Raw genomic sequence first — 24105 nt, forward strand, 5'->3', positions numbered from 1 at the left:
TGTTTCTGGGATTACTCCCTACGATTTAAATTCTGGGGTATCCTACACTATGTTGTGACTATAACAGTTCTTAGACTTGCCAGACTAGTATATATCTCTCAGCAATTGAACTGTTTTGGAAATGCTCAAGTGGAAAGTTCTCCTGACACAAATATCCCTATTGTTTTACTTGTTTATTTTTTACTATTGGTCATTGTTAAATGTATGGTTGTTTTCAATGTATGGTTGTTTTTTCTCAATTTCTATCTTTTATTCATTATGTAATATTTGTGTCAACCCCTCCTAAAGAATCACTGGGAGATGCCTGTGTCAAATTAAATGATTCCACCTGTTGTCTAAAGATTTATAATGGTAAAGTTAAACTAATTGCTGATGGTATACGTGTTCCTGTCCAAACTTGGAAAAGTCCAGACCTTGACCTTTTTCTCTGTCTTCCAGGTGTACTGTGGGTAAAATGCATCTTATTTTATCTATTGTGTGTTGTCGCAACTTTCATGTTTGTTTTGTGTATGATAAAGTTCATTGAACTTATCCAATGTGTTGTATTGTCCATGTATTTTGTAACCTCCTCAAGTGATGGAGAAGTGGAGCACATCAAGAAATCTTTCGTAATGATTGTATTAAACATTTTAATTCCCCACCCTCACCTTCCTTTACCCTCATGCTTGCTATCTTTTTCTCACCATCCTGGATCAGCAGTGGTCAATTTTTTAAGCAAACTTTGAGTCACGGGGTGGTGTAAGAAGCCATGCTTTTTACATTACTGTCTCAAAGTTTGCTGAAATGGACAAGTTCAGGCAAGTCCTGGCCAAGGTTCCAGGACTGCCTTTGTCTGAGACACACAGGAGATGGACAAGTCCGGGAGCTACGAAAGGGAGATAAGATACTGATCAATGGCCCTTAAGTGGTCTTTCCTGTTTGCCCATCTCAAGGAAGATTGACAGCTCTGAGGAAGTCACAAGACTCTGACCCGAGCCGTCCCGAAATGTCTCGAAGGCTGGAAAGAAGGATAAAAAGGGCACGGACAAACCCCGAATTTTGGGAGACCAGATGCCTCTCTACGCGAGCGCCTGCATGCTGAAGAAGATGGCTGCATGCTGAAGAACCTAGTTGGGCATCTAGGTATCCGATCTCAGATCCCTCCACCGTTGTCCTACTGCTGCCTATTCCCTCTTCTGGGATTGCTGCTCGAGACTCTGCTCCGAGGGACCTCGCTGCCCGAGACTCTGCTTCTAGAGACCACGGTACTCTGACCGTCTTTTCTGCGATTCACCGATCTGCTGCTTGCAGCCTGCTACTCCGTTGCTGCTCTCCCCTGCCCCGGACCAACGTTAACAACGTGCTACGGGACGCTGCTGCATCCAGGAGGTGACTATTCCCCGCTTTAACGTAATTCTTGCTCTTTTCTACCTTTTTCTATCGCCTACTTTCCCTTCCCCATCACCCTAATTTTGTCATTCGTCACTTTCTCTTCCCCATCCCCTCAATTGTCTATTATTTCCAATAAACTGGTCGGATCAACATTTGAATGCTCTTCTTCTTAATCTCACGCCGGGCATAACATTATTAAAAGAACCTTTGCCTCACTCCTAAATTGGAGCGAGACACCAAGAAAGCCAATGCCATCCTGGCCTGTATTAGAAATAGAGTGACCAGCAGGTGCAGAGAGGTGATCATCCCCCTGTACTCAGCTCTGGTGACGCTGCATCTCGAGTACTGTGTTCAGTTTTGGGCCCCTCACTACAAGAAAGATAGAGGTCCTGCAACTTGTCCAGAAAAGGGCAACGAAACTGGTGAGGGATCTGGAGCACCAGCATTATGAGGAGCGGCTCAGGGAGCTGGGATTGTTTAGCCTGGAGAAGAGGAGGCTCAGGGGAGACCTCATTGCACTCTACAACTTCCTGAAGGGAGGTTGTGATGAGGAGAGGTTTGGCCTCTTCTCCCAGGCAACAAACAGGACCCGAGGAAATGGCTGCAAGTCGTACCAGAAGAGGTTTCGATTAGACATAAGAAAGAACTTTTTGTCTCAGAGAGTGAATGAGAGCACTGGAATGGCTGCCCAGGGAGGTGGTGGAGTCACTGTCCCTGTCAAGAGACATCTGGATGAGGAGCTATGAGATATGGTTTAGTAATTTGTGGTAGCAATGGTAATGATGGTTGGACTAGATGACCTTGTAGGTTCTTTCCAACCTTATGATTCTATGATCTCAGCATTTTTTTTTTAAAAAAGAAATCACGCTTAATAAAGCACTATGCTATGGGAGACATACTATTTGTAAAGGAACACCAAATAACTTGCATTGCAGAGAGGATGGATTAATGATCTAGTAATACTTTTCTAGTTTATAGCTTCTCTATGTATCTGGTTATTTTCAAAGTATTTGTATCTCTTGGATATCCTTAAGCAATTTCTCTTTCTGAACAAGAGGAGCAAAATTAAATGCAGAACTACATTCTAATATTTAGAAACATTGCAGAAAATATATCTGCTGCATACTTAAATAGTGCTAAAACAAAAGTTATGTTTTCTAGGAAAAATGGGGGAAACTGGCCTTGACACAATATACACTTCAGGATAATTTTATGCATACAGGAACACCAATTTGTAACTCAGGTTTCACTTTTCATCATCCTGAAATACATCATCACTTTTCAGTCCCTTTCAAGAGTAGTCTACATTGAGAGGCATGGCATCAGAAAAAAGAAAATACAACTTCCATTCTTGCATTAAACATACAAATATATTGAGAAAGAATTTATTATAAAGTAATTAAGCCAGCACTGAATTTGGTGAGAAATTTACACTGCTTACTTTTCACAGCTGATGCCCGCCTACATCAAAATAAAATGTCCACTAATGGGAAGCATTGCCTTTTATTGCACACAAAAAAAACCCTTAGTACATCAGTCTCTGCATTGCTATCCATTATTTGTTACAATTAAGTAGTTGGATTTCCTCTTCTATTAAAAATAATGATTATCTTTAATATGGCTTTAATATATTTTATGTAGGTCTTAATTTCAGCAAAGTAGGCTGTGATAAAGGGGAGCTGGGCATGCATTCAAAAGATAAAATATTTTGCAATACAGACTGCTAAAAGCTGAAACATGTTTATCACATCACAAAATTTAACCACCGTCTCTTTTCCTATTACAGTAAAAGAGATTAACTTTAAGATGTCAGTGCTTCCATTGAATTATTAAACTTTAATATTTAATGATCATATGAGCCACTCTCCCTCACCAATAAAACACCAAACAAATAAGAGCTTTATGCACTGCAATAGCATAAGGAACGTTCTTTGAGAAAATACAGATTAGATTTGGGTGGAAAGAGCAGAAACCCAAATAACTAAAGAGGGAAGCAAGTCTTTAACACAGTCTGGATTCCTATTTTCCCTGTTTTCTTCACAGACACATTCTGGAGAGCTTCTAATAGATTTAAAACAAGTCTCTTTATTGCTGATCTTTAAAAAAAATAAAAACCAAGCAGCAGTATTTCCTATCATTTCCATGGAAGGAGGTTAGAATGTGTTTTAGCACACATTTAGCTCTCTGAAAAACTGAAGTTCTGAATACCATATGAGTATAAATATATATGGAAATGTAAGAATAGCGTAATATATATATGTATATATATATAAGAGAAAATAAAAGTGAGTGTTAACTGTTCTGATATATCATCTCAACTGAGCATACAGGCACAAACTTAAAAACCTTGAGAAATCAGAGTAGTAGTATAAATGGAATCCTAAATGAAATAATATATTGAAGGTCCCAGCCATTAGAGAACGATGGAACTGGGCTTTTATTTTCTCAAAATTCATGCTGGAATCAAGCTAAACAAGAAAGCTTGGTTGGTCCTGAGCCAGAGTATGAGTTAAATACTAACATCTGTGATGTCAAAACTTTAGCCTTTAAAAATTTCAGGCACACAGGATGGTCAAATGAGACCATCACGTGTGAGAAGGGAAAACAGATGACAGCAGACTGGGGTAATTGGAGACCATGGGACTTGTGACCTAGTTTGAGAACGAGGGATGGATTCCTGCAGCAGAAACTCATGGGACAAGAGACTGCACGTAGACATGAACTTGTAGAGATAGTGCACCAGGAGCACCAGTTTACTGCATAGAATATCAGAAGCAGGAGGGCAGAAGACCACATTTATTTTTAGCTCTTCATTTCACTTTGAAAGAATTTACTTTGTTTCTGTATCCTCCCTTCTTATATATGCACTATTAATATTCCTAAGAGAAAGAACAGTATCCTCCAAAGTATTCTAAGTCATACTCAAAATATTCTTATTTACACTGTGCTATTTATCAAACGAAATTATTTCCAAAATTAAATCCACACCTCAATAAGTCTAACAAAGACATTTGCATTTGACACAAGTATGATTTTTAGCCTGCCTGTAACATCTAGGTTACACATTACTACAAGCATTATTAAAACAAACAAAAACCACCAAACCAACACAGGCAATCTCATCAAACATGCAGGCTGATGCTACTGGATTGTTTATTGATGTCTCCAGATAGAGATCCCCCCACTGTCCCATGTAAGGAAGAGGAAAGACATTAAAACAAAAACAAGCCACACAATTTCTAAAACTTGAAATATAGAGAAAAAATGAAGCTAATGGCGGTTCAGACAAAAATGCACCTGAATGTAGCAATTTATCTTATACTGAAATATATGTAGATACATACATATGCATAAATATATACACAAAGGGCCATCACTGGCAAACAAAAATCATGTCACCTCTGCAATCAGCTGATGGAAAATATTTGAGAACTTGTGATTTTGAATCCATTTCGTTGGCATCAAATGAAAAACTGAGTTTTCCAAATCAGTGCAAAAACAAGATTACCACTGTAGAGACATAAGCAAGCTAGCTTTAAATTCACTGTAGGGTAATCATAATGCAGCGTCAGGTAATCAGGAATTACCAGAACTACACACAGGACTGCTTTTAGGTCTGAGGTACTGCCACCGTTGTTTTAGGGCTACATTGCTATCAAAACCTTAGATTGTTATCACAAAAGTGATTTAGGTGCGATTATAGAAGTTTCAGTCCCACATCTGGAATGTAGCAGGGAGGATCCCATCTGATTTTACCAGGTTAGGTTGTACTCTAGAATAAACTATGCTGGCTGAGAGCAGCAAGACAAGAAGAAGGAAACCTGACATTTTCACATGGTGAAATACAGTTATCACAACTGCCTACTAAACCTGGTGGGCTCCTTGGTACACCAGGACAAAAAGTGTTTCAAAAGAGATGTCTGAAGTGAAAACCAGGTAGAACTGAAAGAGCATTTCTTTCACTGCTCTGCAGACAAAAGTCACGTTTACAGAGGTGTAAGGAAAAACTTCATAATGCCAGGCAAAAGGATGTGAATGGCTGTCTTGTTCTTTTCCCATCGAAGTTTCCTTTCTGTCTGTTCCTGGGAATAACAACCTTCAAGACAAACTACCACTCTCCTTCAGCTGAAAGGTTCCCATGTAAATTCTAGCAGACACACACAACCACAGAAGCCTTTTAACTGTCTGTGCTCTTCCTTTAATGATCAAAGTCTTGAGACAAAAAAAACGTGGTTCTTTCAATGAAATTTTTAAGAGCCTGTGGTTATTAGAGAGCACTTGATTTTTTTTTTTCTTTTTCTTCTAAGTGTAAGATAAAAACAATGACTTGTTAATAATTACAGATCACAATGACAACTTGGAATTACTTCACAAAGAAAGGAAGTAAAAATTTCTGTCTACATGCATACGCAATAAAACAAGAAACTCGGGGTAAACAGGAGAAGAGTGCAGCCAGCTTATTTGGCCTATTTACAGAAAACTGTAACATTCAAAAAGGGTTTTATTTTTAAGTCAATAGCTCTAAGGATGAAGTATTCAAAGGCTTAAAGAGACACTGTGAAAAAGATCAAAGGATTCAAAGGTAAGGGAAATATTTTCAGGAGTATGATCTCACTTCAGAGCTACAGACAGACTGCAGATCCTATGTTTTACTCCACTGATGACTCTGCTCAGCAGTTCAAAGTACCTAACCCACCAGTTTAATATTTGTGCACAAAGAGTGAAAAGCTAATAAGAGTATCTCAAGATTTATTAGGGGCATACTTTGCTGCTTTCCTAGGCTCAGAAGACTTAATGTATTATGATATAATTCATGATAGATATTATCAACAACGTGAAGAAGAAACAGCATTATTGCCAGTGGCAAGCAACTCTTTTCACTCTTCAGAAAGTCTACTGTCACAACAATAAATCAATAGCTTAATCTTGCCTAGAAAAAATACAAAATATGCAGAGAGAAAAAAAAAAAAAAGGAATTAGGACTAAATGTAATTCTTATAGTTGAAATGAAGATCAAAAAAGAAATGCCAAAAGAAAGAAGTTCAGCATTCCTACTAGCAAATGAAAAATGTGCCAGAGAACAGGGGGTTTTAACCTCTTCTTGGCCCTTCTACGTGGCACTAAGGGATGCAGTTTACTGATGGGTCTCTGTAGGTCACATTGATGGTTGGACTTTATGATCTTGAAGGTCTTTTCTAACCTAGATGTTCTATGTTGCTATGAAAATGACTTGACAAGACGTAGGTCAGTTGTCCCAGCTGAACAGCAAAATTATTACAAAATTATCCCATTCCAGGGTTCACATTCTTGAGTTTAATGGAGGAAGAAAATAAATAGCTGGCATAGCTGTGGCCTAAAGTTACACTCCAAAAATTGCTTGCCCCATTTTGAACATTTATTGGCTTTTAACTTGTACTGAAAATCTTTTCCAGACATGAAAGTGGACAAGTCAGTTTCCCTGCCTTACCCAGCAAGGGGGAAAAGAAACTACAGAAAAGCCAACACATCATCTATGGCTATTAGCATCACACATTTATCAGAGTTTGGCTGGATATTTTCTTCTGGGACTCACACAATATATACTGCCCTAGTGTTGCAAATCAATTTGAAAAAAATCAGAGAAAAGCAAGTATCAAGGGAAACACTAATTCATTTCCCTCATATTCTAGGCAGGATCAATCGATTCTACAAAATTTCTGACAGATAAGTAACTAAATTGATTTTAGAGATCTACAAATCTGTCACATCTTTCTCACAGCTTATGACAGAACTCAGTTATATCTATTAGAAAAAATCTTCTTACTATCTAATCTCAGTCTTGTCTTGCTACTATTTAAAGACCTTATTTCTTGTCCTGTCCATATCAGACAGGCAGAGTAATTTATTCCCTTACTTTTTCCCTATCTTTAATGTATCCAAAGACTTACTGTGTCTCAACTCAGACTTCTCTTCCTTAATCCAAACACCTAATTCATACTAACTTCTGTCCTATTTTTATCTCCCTGATAGTTTTAAAATGTCTTCTGTTGGCCGTGGCCTCCCTGAAGTGTACTGCCCTACAGGGAAGGGACTAGATTATTTCTCATGCTCCTACAGGCGATTTCTGGGTAATGACAAGAAATAGGGAAAAAAACAAAGGTAGCATTAGGATCAGAATTTTTTAGAAGAAATAAGGAGAACTCAACAGAAAAGCTTTTTTTTTTTTCCTCGGAGAATCAGCAGATTTTTTTTTAAAGCACATGACCTATTTAAATACTCCGTTATGACTCTGCAGGCATCCATTGGAGGGGGGGGGGTGGAATAAAATAAAATAAAATGGCACAGGCACAGTGAAGCATCTGGCAAGTTCCTGGACTGTGTTAAGGACAAAAATCCTTAAATAGAAGATTTAAAAAGCAGTTAAGAAGGAAGGCAGCACTAGGTTTGATTCAAACCAGTGGGGAAGATGGAGCATTCAAGAAGGAACTATTCTTTTAATTTTAGGAAAATAAAGAAGAATGCAAAATGAAGAAAATGAGCTTCAAAAAATTAAACTTCAGGCAACGTGGAGAACCGATGCGTGAGATCTCTTGCAAAACCCTTTCTACTCATGAGGCGAAAGTTCATTTATGTAAGTGCAAATATCAACAGGACTGACTTGCTCTTCACTGAAGAGTGGAACCATACACTTCTCCCTGAAACAAAGGAGCATCAGTGTCTTTTCTTTGTTGGAACATAATTAAAAAGGTGTCATGCTTAAACACCTAACAAAACCAATCAATACCAAACAGAAAAAGATTGAATTAAATAAGAAAAACATTAGATGTTTTAGTCAGTTTAAGCCAATTTAAATTCATTGTAAGGTACTGAGAACTGGCTGGATCAGCCTCGGGATTATTAATAGCTATTTTTGAGAACTTCTAAGAGGCAGCAGTGATTCCAAAAGACTGGAAAATATTTAGTGACTAGCTTCAAAAATTGGAAAAAAGATGGGGCAGGGAAATAGGGACAACAATTTAATCTCAATTCTCTCAAATATGGTATAAAAATAATCTGGAAGCATTCATCAGATAAGAAATTGAGTAATACATATATCTGTCAAGAATAAATTACTTCAAATCTGTGAGAAATATCCTTTCTGACACAGTACCAGACTCTATAGATAGAGAAACACAGAAGGTATCATTTACCTCAAATCCAGTAAGCTTTTTGACATTGTTTCTCATGGGACTTCCATAAGCAAAGGAGAGGAAAAGATAATGCTACAAAAGGAAATAAGTTCCAATACACAAGCAATGCTAAACTTGAAAGGGATGCAAGCACGCTAAATGCAAGAATAAAGCAATCTTAATAAATATGGGAAAAACATATGCAGAAAACCTGAAAACAATTTATTAAGACAAAGGGGGAATTCTAAACCTATACAGTAACATCAAAAATACAAGACAGAATCATCAGCAAGGTCACAGAACTGCAGAAGAGGAACACTGAGGCTAGACTTGATCACAGAATCACTAAGAATGGAAAAGACCTCCAATATCATGTAGTTCAACTATCCAACTACCATCAACATTACCCTACTAAATCATGTCCTTCAGTACCAAATCTAAGTGGTTTCCTGAACACCTCCAGAAATGAACTCAACCACCTCCTTGGGCAGCCTGTTTCAGCACCTGACCACTCTTTTGGAAAAGAAATTTTTCCTGACATCCAACCTGTGTCTCCCCTGGAACAACTCGAGGTCATTCCCTCTCGTCCTACTGCTAGTTACACAGGAGAAGAGGCCAAGCCCCACCTTGTCACAACCTCCCTTCAGGTAGTTATAGAGAGCTATATGGTCTCCCCTTAGTCTCCTCTGAACTCCAGACTGAATAATCCCAGTTCCCTTAGCAGCTTTGTTGCCTTCTCTCGACATGCTCCAGGGCCTCAATGTATTTCTTGTAATGAAAGGCCCAAGAATGAACATGGTACTCAAAACCTCAACAGGCCCAAGTACAGGGGCATGATCACCTCCCTGCTTCTGCTGTCAGTTCTATTTCTGATAAAAGCGAGGACACCATTGGCCTTCTTGGCTACCTGAGCACACTGCGTTGAGTTGAGCATCAACTGATATCCATTTTCTCCACACATTCTTCCAGCCACTCTGCACCAAGCCTGTAGCATTGCCTGAGATCGTTGTGGTCATAGTGCAGGACCTGCCACTTGGTCTTAGTTGAACTTCATCCTGCTGGCCTCAGCCCAGCTATCCAGCCTGTTCAGATCCCACTAGGGATTTCAAAGAGATTTACAAAATGGAGAGGAACCAACTTTTCATTCAGGTAGACAGCAATAGAACAAGGGGGAATGGTTTTTAAGCCCAAGGAGGGAAGGTTTTGATTAAATGTCAGGGAGAGGTTATTCACAGAGAGAGTGTTAAGGTGCTAGAGCAGACTACCCAGAGAGGCTGTGGACACACTGTTCCTGGAGGTGTTTGAGACCATGTTGGATGGAGCCCTGGGCAACTTGGTCTAGCACTAGATCTGGAGGTTGGTGGCCCTGCCAGCAGCAGGGGGTTGGAACTTGATGATCCTTGGGGTCCTTTCCAACCCAAGCCATTCTGTGATTCTATGATCCTCACCTCTCCCCCAAGCTGCACAGCTTCAAACTTATTATGGGGGAATAGCTGGGGAAGAGAGGCAATGCCAAACTAGGGCCTGTTTCCACTCCTCTTCATCTTTTAGGCCCCTTCTCTCCACTATACAGTGACAGGGCAGGGAGTCCACCATTGTTTGGAATGAATCACCCCAGAGCCTTTCTTGCAGGTGTGGCAAGGAATTACTCTACCAACCTATCTCTTTCTCACACTCCCTGTTGCTCCTTAACCTATCCCCCTCCTCCTTGAGCTCTGCCATTATACTGAGATCATCCACCTGCTCACACCTCACAGAGGTAGTATCGCAGCTGCCCTTCACCAGTATCAAAAGGTTTATGCACTCCCTTCAGATGGAGATCTGAACAGACACATTTTTGGACAGGAACACTGGGTCACAACATTCTTTTTGGCATGAGCTTTCTGACTAGTGGAAACCATGGTTAGATTTTTTGTCTGGAAGGCAACCGATAGGTGAGCATGTGTTCATAAATACTTCCCACTTCAACGCATGAACACCATGTATTTCTACGTTCCCAAAACGTTTACCATACAAGTTTTTAATACTTCTTGGTAGCAAAAGATCTGCTGCCAGCTGAATATTTGCCAACTGATCATCATAACAGGAAGGAAGATATTTAAAAAGCAAAACTGAGTCATACATCCCCCAAGATATGTGAGCCTAGGTAAGTGTATAACCTTTCACATTACATTAGTAGCTTTTAATTTCTAATTTACATCTGCTTTGCAAGTTTAAAATTTTCCTCCTATTATTTCTAACATTTTCAGTAGTAAAATATAAATGTAGAACTTGGATGTCTTTATTGCAAACAAACAAAAGAAAAGCCTGAAGAGTCTGATGGTGTATTTTTAAAGATTACATGTAAAGACTACAATGAAATTGCTGAAATTCATATGTTATTCATTCAGCTTTACTACCACAGCAAAAAGGTTTAGATTAATTACTTCTGCAATATATTTGAAAAATGACTAAGCCAACTAATCTCATTCATCTATAAATGGAACAGCAGAAACAAGAATTTTAGAAGAACTTGATTTAGGATTGCCAAGGTTCTACTGACAAAGACAATCAGTATAAAGGAATTAGTACATTATATTAATGTAGTAACATAATGCTGGCATAAGTCCAGACTTGGAAAAATACACAAATCATTACAGAATAAAATGTGCTAGCTCCATTCTAAGGCTTCTGACTACGTGACTGCGTATCATCACATCTATATTTTTCAGTCGTCTTAGCTGGCTGCAGCCTGAAGACCGAGAAGTATCACCTTCAGTAATGACAAAGGTACCATACTGGTAGAAATATACTGAAAGAAACTGCAGAGCTTGATGAAGCAAATGGGAGACTTTAGACTTAAGAACTGTGAAAGCAAAATTTTACTTACTTAGAAAGGCCCAACGAACAAATGTGTATGAATAACTCATCTGTCCTTATTACGAGGCAAGCATCCAGACAATTTGCAAGTTCATGCTTAACTAACATTAAAATGCTACAGAAACACATCTTTTGAATAAAATCAGAAGCTAAATGAGAAACTAAGCACTTTAAAAATTCAAAATAAAGAATCAATACCTTTGTATTGTATACTTTCACAATTTAGATTTTTTACACTAATAAATGCAGAATGACCTAGTGTGCAATTCAACACTTTTTCACATACAGAATTTTTCACATACACATAAAGAATGGTGGACTGTATCCTTTTTCACTTATCTACATACTCATTGCCACATATGGCAACCTGCAATCAACTGTATATTCACATATACCTGTATATACCATAAAAAAACATCAGGACAGTATGAACTTCAATTTCCTTCCTGTTTGCTTACAATCTTCACTTACTAAAATACTTAGGTAATGAAAGAGAAGATCTGGTTTTGCAGCTCTTTAAAGGAATCTTTATCCTATTATTTATTCGGCAGCAATTCTACATTTTCTATATTTAAAACATATAAAAATGCTGCCTTACTGCCTCCCATAGTTTTTGCATAAAAATTTTATTTACACACTGTCTAGGGAAACAAGAATTCTTAAAATCACAAAGAAACACTATTATCAGGCATGCAAGCTGCTCCCATACAGTTGTCTCATATCACAGGAAGTAGGAAGAAAGCAATCTATTCACTGCTGTGAGAAACTGTATCTTAATAAAAACAGATTTTTTTTCTTTTTCTTTTTTTTTGGTATGCAAATCTTTGCGGCATAACACATGTCTGGACGTTCATTTTCAAAATCTTTCATTCCCTTGTTTCCTTCATATTGCCAAATATACTTCAAGAAACTTCTTGGCAAGAATTAATGCATTTTATATCTGTAAAAAGGGAGAAAATCAACTTGCACACAATCTCTTCTGCACTTTCACCAACATACAGATATCACAAGCATGTTATGATGATACAAAGAAAACAGTATATGGTTATGCTCTGTAAATGACCATTCTGAGTATTCTGTTTCTTAGGAACAACAATGAAATTCAGTAAAATTATATACCATTGTTAAGTCTGCTTCAAAAGATAAAAATTCAGAAGTAATGGGCATAATGCAGCACCATGACTCTACTAAGCAACTGAAATTCCCTTTTTCCTAGATTTTAGGTGCCATAATAAAATAATGTAATTAAAATAAAAGCAAATGGCTCCTTTTGCTTTGAGGCAGCAACATGTAATGATTAAAAAATATTTTTTAGAACAGAAAAAAATTCCTGTATCATTTGGAGGACAGGAAACTGCATCTTGTGGAAGACCACCACCAAGCAGTTTCTTGCCCAAGTTTCCCCTTGTGGGTCACTAGAAGACCTCCATCACCTTTAGGGAACAGGAAAGGGGTATGCTCATAGAAAGAGAAAGCAAATCATACTTACCTGATTCAAAACATACTGGAGGTAATGGAAGACCACTCGAGTTCCACAGACTTTGGATAACCCACCTAACCTCTAACGACTTAATAATTATAGCTGAAATCTACATCCAAAGTACACTCCTACTGAGCAACTTGGGATTCAACCTCTACAGCCATGCAGTTCTCAGTGCCCAAACATTCCTCTCCTTCTTTTCACTTCCCTTGCTACTATAACACAATACCACCATGTCATAAGAGGAACTTAAGGGCAAGATCACAAACCTAATTTAGAGAAAGAATGCCGCAAACTCCACCTTACATTTTTTCTTCATGCACAGTGGTGGTGCCAAGCTTGGGGCTTTAAACAAAAGTAAGCAGCAACACTTTCTGATCAGTTCTCACTGTCCCTCTGAAAATGACATTAGACTGGAGCCAGCCTACAGAGGCCATTAGACAGGTACACAGTTAAGCCAGCCAATTATCATTTTAAAAGCTTTGGACTAAGTAAGAAATAAAACCCATCAGCTGTATTTCCCACCTTGGTACTGGAAATTAATTTAGCCATTAACGAGCACATTCTGTTTTGTGAACCATTCCTAGACAGTTTTCATAGAGACAGTAAAAATACAGAACATATAAACACTAACCTTGTTTCTTTTAGCCCTTCTTTCTGAATGACTTCCAGTATTTGTTTTGCAGTCATTGGTGAGTTGGGATACTTTTCCAATGCCTGAAAATAAATAATAAATGTATAAGTGACACGACAGCTGTCCTGCGGATCTGTAAGGTTATAAACCATGCAGTTTTCATACAGTCATTTGCAAAAGACAAGGAATGCTAGTCTTGAGATCGGAGTCCTTTGTCTGTTGGAAGGCCAGGAAACTGTATTAAGACTCAAGGTTACTTGCTGCTTGTGTGCCTCGTCTGCAATATTGCCTGGGAAAAATTCTTACCAGGTTCCAGATGAAAAGTTGAAATATGCAACTAATTTGATCACAGAGCAACAAGAGCAATAGAATTTCTTTCGAGGAGAAGGGAAAACAAACAAAAAGCAAGAAACAACAGGACATGTTCCAACCCTGACAGTTCTGTGATGCCGTGATGTTCCCCTCCCCCTCTCCTTTTTTTTTTTTTTAAATTACATTAGAACTATCTGAGGCCATTTGAATATTTGACACTTAGGTTTTATTGTGACCTCAGAAGTAATCAAACAAACAAACAAAAAAAGAATTGACTCAACTAGGGTAAAACATTGTTTCCAAAAACAGTGAATAATGAAGTAGTCAGAACAATCACAGCACACAAGATGCTACATGACAGAGAGCAGTGTATTTTTCCAGTTCAACTCAGTTTTCCACTCCTTTGCCTTTTCCAATCAAAGTAACTCGTTCCTCTTTTCACATACAGTCATTTTGTACAGAATTTTCTGCTTCCCCACTTCCTTTTGTCCCAATCATTTTTTAGCTGTTAAACAAACGGCCACTCTTCGCTCAGGTCAAGTGCCATACTGACAGCCCTGGAAAAGGAAACCTTTCAGTCAACAGTAAAAGGTGCAGCAACAGCAATGCAAGCTTCCCAGAGCATCTCACCACCATTATCTCAGCCAGAACCTGCATTTCTACCATGGGCAAACAAGACACCAGTTCAGTTTCCAGTCTCGCCTGATCCTGGGCTTCTCTCTAGTAGTTAACAAATAAAAGCAATTGTGCAAGTTGCTACTACTGTGTGGATACCTGCCCACTAGAAACCAACAAATCATATCACACTAGTCAGCAGTCTGTGAAGGGAGCCAACCGGGGCTGTAATTCAAACAGCTCATATGAAGCCAAAGCCTCTCAACTCGCTACCAATTGACCAGCACTGCCCTTTTCCATCATTTTATAATTCTAGCCTGCTGCAGCCTGTTCTCCCCTTTCTCATCCAAAACACAGTTTACCAAATCCTTTGGTTCTTTTGTTACAGATGAGCTTCTTATCCATTATCTTTCAGCTCCACAGAGAAAAATGCAGAAGTGAGGGCTGCACTAGAAAAGGTCTAGGAGCTGAACTGAGCTCATCTCGTGTACATCAATAGGCAAGATTCAAAAGGGACCTGTCAGGAAAGGAAAACCGAAAGATGACTTGAAAAGAGAAAAAAGAATGGATAGGAAAGACTATGACAATGAGTAAGCACAGAGAGAACTGCACAGAGAAAAGGGCCACTGCTCAGCAGTGCATCAGAAATGGTATGACATATTATGGAGAGAACGATGAAGCACATTGGAAAAATTACACTGAAGATTAAGATGAGGATGAGAAGAGATTTACATATAGGAAAAAATTGAAAGTTTGACCTTTGAAAAGTCAACAAAGATAAGGGACAAAGTCAAATGAGAATACACCAAAACACAGGGAAAAGAAGGGAACAGAACTGAACTGGGAACATTCCAGAGGGCAAACTGGAAAGAACAGAAGAGGAAAACTACACTGTACTGGACACAGCTATGTAGGAAACTGTTTGCACTTGAAAGCGGGGTTACTCACTGTGGAGGATTCCCTGTTTCTCTTCCTGAGTACAGGCCCCTCAGCACACCTGGGCAGCTCCTCCCTGCAAGTGAGAAAATTTGGGTAGCCCTGTCCCCTTCTCTACAACATCACATCCTACTCTGTAGAGTCAGTCAAAGAGCCAAGTATTACCACGTGTGTTTGACAGTAACGGGAAGGAAACAATAAGACTACGCAAACATCAGCAGTCCGCCGTCCTGGACAATGGAGAAAGGAGAGCAGTTTGTGCTGAGGAAACTGCACTGAACTGGTTGTAGAAACAATGGCCAGACAGAGGGATATGGAAGATCATCTTCATCGAACAACAATGAAACCAACGAGCAGGATGCATAACACTACTACAGAAAGTTTAACCAAACCCACAGGGCAGATTTCAAATACCACACTATGAAGGGAACACATTCAGGGTATAATGACAAACTGAGACGTGGAGTATGTTAGACAGGCTGAACGTGCCGGAGCAAACAATTGCCCATTGTGTGGACTTATTTTACTGCTGGACATGTCGCGTGGGCTGCAGTTCACACACCCTATGAATTTAATTCTCTTCATCTAACCCTTTAAACAGAGGCCTGTTATTTAAAGAACTGTTCATATCCTAACTGAAAAGCATAAATTCTCCAATTCAGACACTACTTAATTTGAAAACCATTTCTCATGCACTTGATTAGGTTTTCTTTATCAGAACAAAGATTAATTGAAGAAAACCTTAGCTAGGATGCCTGTTTCTGCCCCCTCCATCTTGTACTCTCCACTTGCATCTTTTAGTCTAACCATTTATCACAGTAAAATAATAATAATAATAATAATAATTACTTGAAAAAACATTTCAATGACAACCCCAATATTTTCTTCCCTCTAGTTATGGAAAACAGCATTGGAGTATTATTTAAGAGTCTGTGAGCTAATGAATACGCTGAACTGATAATTGCACGAGTGTCTCTTGTTTCCATACCTCACCATTAACATTACTAAAAGCCCACAATCCTTTTTGCATCTCTAGACTTTTAAAAATAATATCAGAAATTCAAAATGAATTACCAACTGTCCCTTAAGGCAAATAAAACACTAAAATGCAGTAGCATACTTGAGTCACAGACTGCTGGGTCAGACAAACTAATGCACGTTGGAGGAGGAAGCCTTTATCTGTTTCAGCTATCTTTCTCCTTCCTCCCACTCCATCCACCAACACTCGTACAGTGTATGGGCAGTGACTAATAATGCTGGAATTAAAATAAGCCAAAGGACTGTCATGAAAACTATGGTTGTTTTGATGTGTTTTGCTGCAAACGACAGTGGTGGAAGAATGGTTTCACTGACTGCAGTCTCTATCACCGAGGATCAAATATGCTCTATTTATTCCTGCCATTCAACTACAGCCTTAAAAAGGGACGGCCACTAAATAACTGGGACAAATGATTAGATACCCATCAGGATAACCTACAAAAGAACAGATGGAGACATTGCACTGAACACGTTCTTGGTGTTCATTCCAACTCTGGTTAATACCTCAAAGAGAAGGCAACTTAGATCCTACGAAGCACTAGCAGAAGAAATCAAACCTCCCTGCAATTGGCAGCAGCCTGACAAACTGGTTGACCTGCACATACCAATGCACAACTACAGCAATATTAAACAACTGCATGAATGCCATGAATGCACACATTCCCGGTTCCAGCTGAAAAGACTTGTCAGTTACATATTACAAGAAGAAGTCCAAATTCCCTTTCTCAGCAGGGCATGTATCTTATGTACATCTACACTGCTCAAAAATTGTCAGGTGCTACACTGGAGAAAAGGCACTTTGCATTGAACTGGTAAAAAAAGGACTGCGAAGGAATCTCAAAATTCTGAGCTCATCATAAGAGGCAAATTCTGTATGCTCAGATAACCTATGGAATGGACAGAACGGACAATTTAGTTTACATGTATAGCTGCTTGAATTAGATCTGCTCAACCATTTGCAACTCAGCCACTAGAGGGAACACAAGCAGAAGAACAGCATGTAGAAAGAAAAACTAGAAAGTAAAGCTTGCCACTCACATTGTCCTGCAAAAATAAAGAAGCTTTGCCAGAGAAAAAGCCTTTATTCCTGCATCTAGTTGTCATGATGTTGACGGAAAATGATGTTTCTAAAGACAAACCTAGCGTAGACCGAAACAGTGCTGTGGTCCAAAAGCAGCAGCTTGGTCCATTGGTTTTGGTGATACTGGTCATCGCGTACAGTGAGACTGAGGCAAGCCTTTTTCTGCAAGCTGCCCACAGGGATCTGAAGGTCAGACTGCTGACAAAACTCAGAATCATTTTATCATATCTGCTTAGTCCAACAATATGCTGAGCCACTGCGCACAAACTGAAGCAGTTCTCTTTAGAACGTTATTTAAATAATTCAGGAGGAGAAAAAGAAATGGTACAATTATTGCCAGAGCTCCCACTCAGCAGCTAAAACACAAGTAAGGCTAAACTGCGCAACAGACATTCTTTACTGCTCAAAAAGAGAAGGGTAAATAGAAGAACAGAAAAATATCTTTCCTTCTCCTAAGTAGAATATGCATCATCTTTTCTAGACACCCATTCCTAAGTTAATGAATTGAAAGATGGAATTCTGAACAGGGTACAAGAACAGCATTCTGGAATAAATCCAGCATTGTCTTTTCCAGCTGCTTGAGTGAGGTTAACAGGAGGACTGACTTCTATTGTGGGAAATGCCCCACTCAAATCTTTTGTATTCATTTTTGATTAACGGCTTTAGTCATTGGGGAATTATGGGCAGCCTGGTAAAAGTTCAAAGCCCTTTGTGCAAAGAAAGATGGGTAAATGGTTAGGAGAGGAGAGGGTACGGATTGGACGCAGAGCTGGAGAAGAAAGGAATTGGATAGAGATGGATGAGGAAGAGAAAACAGAAAGACTGGGAGCAGAAAGGGTGTACAAAATGTGAAGAGGAAAGAGGGAATAACAAGGGAAGATACACTACAAGCTATTTTAACAGTTCTCAAACAGAGTTCATGGAGCTCTTGCTGATGGTGATTAAGAGAAAGGTAAAGGGTAATTTCCAAGTACTAAAATATTAAAAGAAGATGAAATTGGAGTAATAACTCTCCTCACAGGCCTTTTGTCTTTATGCAAACACTGTTACTGTAAGAAAGTTACAAAATTTGAGCAGAGATAGTTACACTTCATCAGGGATGTCTTTCATGCTCTACACTACACATTCGTCTTTGTAATTCATGCTTCATTACATCAGAAAGAAAAGCAAAATCAAGCACAGAAAGGAATAAAGATGCGAAAAGAGCAAGATAAACACATGAAAACACCTAAACTTGCTGAAATACATTAAATGAAGTTTTAACATCACTTCTGTGCTCGCTTACTAATCCACACTTATTTTAGGTTCCAAGGTAAAACTTCCGACACTGAAAGATCAAATGGTTAAAGCACACCTCGAATCCATACTCCCCAGCCCTCTTCCAATCAAAAGCATTTTAGCATGGTTCCTTTAGCATCAACTAGAGGCAATAACAATTTCTAATGCAGAATTGTTTGCAAGTTGGTCTGAAATAGCCTACCTTTTCTACCCACCAGACACACAAGGCAATATCATCTCCTAAACTACTGAATGAAAGAAAAGAGAAAGAAAGAAGCGTGTTTTTATTTCACTCCATTTCTCTGACCAGCTTGTCTGAAGCTTGCTCTATTTCTGAACCCTTTTATTGGTTTTATTTATCCATTTACAACTTCACACTTTAAACTGATAGAAAGGCAGCAGTGCTGCTTTGGAAATTCTGAATAAACCATACACTTGATATTTTGAATTCAAGAGAAACTGGGTTACAAATCATTTAGAATTAAAAATATAATAATGTTATTACTTTTAAAAGCCAATGTCCTATCAGTAAAGATATCCTGGCACCGCTAGCAGTCTCATCCATCACACAAGAAAATGTATGTAAAGTTTTCAACTCTTGACAACTGGCATCCTCTAACAACTCAGAAATCTGGTGTAATATAATGAAAGAAAAGGAGGCCTTCATATTTCTCTCCCTACTGATGTAAGCAGTCTGCCTGAGCAATCAGGAGCTTTCACTGAAAGGATTTGTTGGCACAGGTCTGTGAACACCTTCATAACTCTAACAGGATCAACTCAGTGAGTACGCAAGACTCTATCAACAGGAGGCGTGAGATGAGGATCAAAGATACATATCCCAGTGAGCATGATATCAAACTTTCTACCCTGGAATGGGTTCCACTATTAGTAGAAATACTAGCAATAACTTTAGATCAAGTGGCAAAGCATCCAAACTCTGATGGTGCAGTACAGCTCCTGACGACTTCTGCTTAGCCATGCAAGCCTTACCTCTTCTCGCTTTATATCACAGCATTCCATTGCCTCTCTCTGCTCAGCCTTTCTCAGCACACAAAGTGATACTCTTGCCTTATGAGGTACTGCAATACCTGCAACCTTTCCACATCCCTACTGAAAAAAAAAAAAAAAAAAAAAAACACAGAAAAACTTTCTTCCCTGTTCTTTACCACAGTACACTCTCACAGTACATCCCTATGTTCTCTACATCCTGATGCATTAGCACATTGATACAGATATGTTTCATTGCTGTGGGCTCCCCAAAACCAAACACAGGTACAAGGCCAAGGTGGCCCAAATGTGCTTAGTAGGAAGCCAGCAGCACATTGTAGCTCTGAGATGCTGACAGGTCAAATTGCATTGTGAACCTTCTACAGCTTGTAGAATATACTCTCCATCTATTAAGTTTAGAAAATTAGTATAGAAGTTGCAATTTCAGTATCAGTGCAGTCAGCTGAAAAACATGGGTCAAAGCTGTTTACAGTAATGAATTGTTATTCCAGAGAAGGGACCAGAAGCAAAAACCAGCTTTATCACCCAAAAATGTACTGAAATCTATACTAGTTCAGTGATCAAACAGGCCACAATCCTGAAATGCCTCTAATTCCAGCAGGGATAAAAATTCCCCTTTGGTTCTTCCCTGTGTACAAAATGAAGAGAGGCCATGCTTAGGTGACTGGGACTAATGGGGTGGAATGGATACGAGTTCCCTGTCAGCTGCCTTTATGCTACAGATAACAGAAGAAAAAGCTACCAGCAATGTGAACGTGCTCATCACTACACATGGAACAATACAAAAACAATAAGAAGCACCAAACTGCAACCATAGTTACTACCCTATACACTGTTTGCTTTATTGAAAGCTGATACCCATTTGTTTTTGGTTTTTTACATGCTGAAAAAAGCACTGCTGCATGACCAATGTTTCAGCACAGAAAAATAAAATAAATAAATAAATATGAAGAGTAAAACTTCCCATAAAAATCAATAGAGAAAAATGTGTATGTGCTAGTTTTAAAAGCCTTCATTGCTTAATTTCCTCAGGCAAATGTAATGTGTAAGGGTTACTTTTAATGTGAGAAATAAAATTCCTACTGGCTACTCTCTGAATGCAGCAGATTTAACAAGAGGTGACAGTTACGCCGGTTTTGTTGCCATTGCTTTATTACCAGAGCTTATCTTGTTCGACAGTGTCCTAAAGATACAGATCCAACATTTCCAGAAGGTGAAGAAAAAGAAAAAGAAAAAAGAAAAAGGAGAGGAGAAAAATAAAAATAACGAGTCCGGAATCATAGCAGAATACAAATCAACCATTTTAAGTATGCACTCTAACTAAATATTCCTACCTATCAGTTCTGGCCATTTTAAGTATTTTAACCAGGTAAAAATCACCTACTAAAAAGATAAGACAAGCTTCGTGCTGCAGCTGACACTGACTCCACCGATGTAATGTGAATACATTTAAGCAGCCAAGAAGCACTTCTCTTCATGCTAATAAAATATGGCTGATGACAATAACCACATAAATAAAACTGATACATTTATACTTCCATTTTAATTCTACAAGATAAACGGCAAGAAACTACCTCATGAAACTCGCAGCACGTTTTGATGCTTATGTGAAAAGCCAATATAAGAGCCATTGATCCTCTTCACTTCACAGAGAAAGTCCATAAACTCCACAACTCAGCTGTTTGCTCTGTTTTTCCCTCACAGGATGATACACAGCACTGCTCCCTTCAGATTAATAAGTAAGCAGAGATGCAGAAAATGACTAAGAGTATTTCTTAGAAACTTTATCCCCGAAAGAAAGAGCAGACTCTGTCTAACGCATGGAAAACATGGAAAGCAATTCCTGGAAGGCATACAGCAAATGATAGAGCCAGGGAAAAGGGAAAAAAAAATAAATCTCTTGCAATTGCAAGGAAAAAAAAAAGTCTCTTTTAGTTCCCTGAGCCCACCTGTTCAAGTACTGGAGGCAAAACGGAAAACAGAACCTCCACAAACCTGAAAGCTCTGCAGTTTGGTTGATGGTGGGGTTGCTTTTGTTGTTGTTGTTTTCTTTATTGTTTGGTCATTTTTGTTTTGTTTTAATAGGAGTTATACTTTCTCATCACAACTGGCAATACAAAACAGTATTTTCTTGTGCATTATATACATTCTTCCATCAGAGCTACACAATGATTTCATATAAGTTTTTATTATTTGGAATCATGACATCACTGCATGTTCACTGGCACAACCCAGATCTACTGCTTAAATTGCTCTGAGAGCAGATAATGATAAGTCATGTTTTTGAACTAAAGAAATACAGCCTTCTCATAGAACATGTAAAGAGAGAATTCTTTTGTTAGCTGTCAGTGGGATTTTGCTGTCTCTGCTAAATATATAATGGTTAGTGTCATAACAAAGATCAGCCATCATGTTATAGCATTTATCTTCATGAGTGAAGAGAGGAAGGGCTACTGTGATTTATTCCATGTCTCCTCATGAGACGATTAATGTCATAAAAGATTAGCCTTCAGTATTGACTTGTACACATAATAAAATATAGGGTTGGAGTGGGATGCTAGGAGGTTTTAATTGCCACAAATTTGGAAGCCCACATTACTTACAGATGGCACAGTTGACAATTACTCATCTAAGATTTTCAAAAATAGAAGAATATTCTATGGTTCACTAACTCATATCCATTTTATGTCACTTGTTCAGTCCTTCTTACCAGTCCTTCCACGCAATCCTTTCCCCCATCTCATCACCCAGGTCCACCCACAGCTGTCCTGTTAAACATAACATTTAAAACAGAACATAGTGGTGGTCTGCAGTGATACTTGTAGCATCTGTTTAAAGGTTTGAAAAATACACTGTTTAACAACTATTACTAAGAAACATTTGTCACAGTAGTCAGATAAGTAAGAATGTATGATGGCTATCTGCATTTGCATTCACTTACAAACATATAAATAAAAGTTAGGATATAAGGAGCAGCTTTCCCCAAGTTCTGAAAACAGTTACATGATCATTTCTTCCCCAGGATCTTCTAAACTAACCTGACCATCTCAAACTTACATTAATGATCTCTAAAAACTACTTTACTTTGAAGAAAGTGTATCAATATTACATTGCTTACTGCTTCTGGCTGGTTGTAAAATGACAGCGTTTCAGATTATACTGTGCTGTCGAACATCATGATAAGTAGATGATAAGTAGAAGTTCTCTTAAAGAGGAAATAATTATTTTTCTTCAAAATGGAGCACAAATTTTCTGTATTTTCTTAAATCTTTGTTTTCTGGATACTGCTACACTAGGTGAAATTTAATCCTTGATATGAATGGGTTTTTTTTCTGTTAAAAATAACAATCCTTTACCATTGGTTTGCATCAAATATAGCGAGCTATTAAAGTTCTCACTAGAAGCATTATTTTTATCTAGGTTTCTTGAATGCTGACTCATACATTTTTATCAGGCTATTAATTACAGCCACATAAGTTATAATCAGCAACTGAGGCCAGCCCTGTCATTGGGACCAGCCACATCACAGGGTAGCAGTATGGAAGGTAAAGGCAGGGAAGAAGTATCGTGAAAGCAAAGGATGCTTCTAATTGATAGTGAGTGGGCACAAGAGAAAGATCAATGGAACCTTATCAGTACAGCTGTCTTCCAACTGACTGCTGATTTCCCTTACAGGTTTCAACCAAGGAGCAATCACTCGGCATTGGCAAACCAATTCAGTGGGGCCTCCAGCCTATGAAGAAGAAAGATGAACTGTGACCTCAGAACTGGTCTAGGTAAGAAGACAAAACATTCATTGTTAAAACAACAGTTTGTAATCAGATCTCAAAGCAAAATACAGAATGCCTCTTCCTCCATAAGGGAAAAAACTGAAAACATTCAGGACAATCTGTAGTTGTGGAGGCTCCCAACTCCTGAACCTGTTTGAAGGCATTATTCCAAACTACGTGCTCAGATTCCCAAAAATCAAGCTGGACAATAGCTGAGCAGGCTGCAGTGGGAAATGACCAGCAGTCATACATCCCACAACTCCAACCACTGAGGTCTGGAATCACAAGGAAGTAACTCATCAACAGAGAGTAACCATAGAGGATTTTCTAAGGGAAAACAAATATACAGACCTTTTAAAGTTAGGCTTCCTTCCTGTTCAAGGCAAACATCTACCTTTAAGGGTCATTAACTTCACAGTGTATTTCTTACCTAGGACTCTTCACTGTCTGTTAATCAGATTTCACTGCCAAAAAAGAACACTCAAAAAAGCGAAACCACGAAGGGGCAAAATATGGCTGAAGTCTATTTGGCATGTTTTTCACAGTTTCCTGTAAGCATCAACACACACACATTC

The 24105-nt window shown here is 38.6% G+C and overlaps 1 protein-coding gene across 2 annotated transcripts in view; it reads right to left on the reverse strand.

The window, feature by feature from the left end:
• Window positions 1-24105, reverse strand: part of ASXL3 (ASXL transcriptional regulator 3) — a 131508-nt gene that overhangs the window by 90712 nt on the left and 16691 nt on the right. Inside the window, exons 2-3 of one of the 2 annotated variants that reach the window (XM_085537411.1) lie at window positions 15368-15431; window positions 13493-13575 (exon numbers count right to left, since the gene is read on the reverse strand). In XM_085537411.1, coding sequence (XP_085393537.1) covers window positions 13493-13548 — 56 coding nt within the window. In that variant the 5' untranslated portion in view covers window positions 13549-13575; window positions 15368-15431. The remainder of the gene's footprint in view (window positions 1-13492; window positions 13576-15367; window positions 15432-24105) is intronic. The other variant, XM_085537410.1, reaches the window with a different exon arrangement.

The sequence above is a fragment of the Coturnix japonica genome, chromosome 2 (genome assembly GCF_054131305.1).
Source record: "Coturnix japonica strain WE chromosome 2, WE-NBRP24, whole genome shotgun sequence".
Lineage (NCBI taxonomy): Eukaryota > Metazoa > Chordata > Aves > Galliformes > Phasianidae > Coturnix > Coturnix japonica.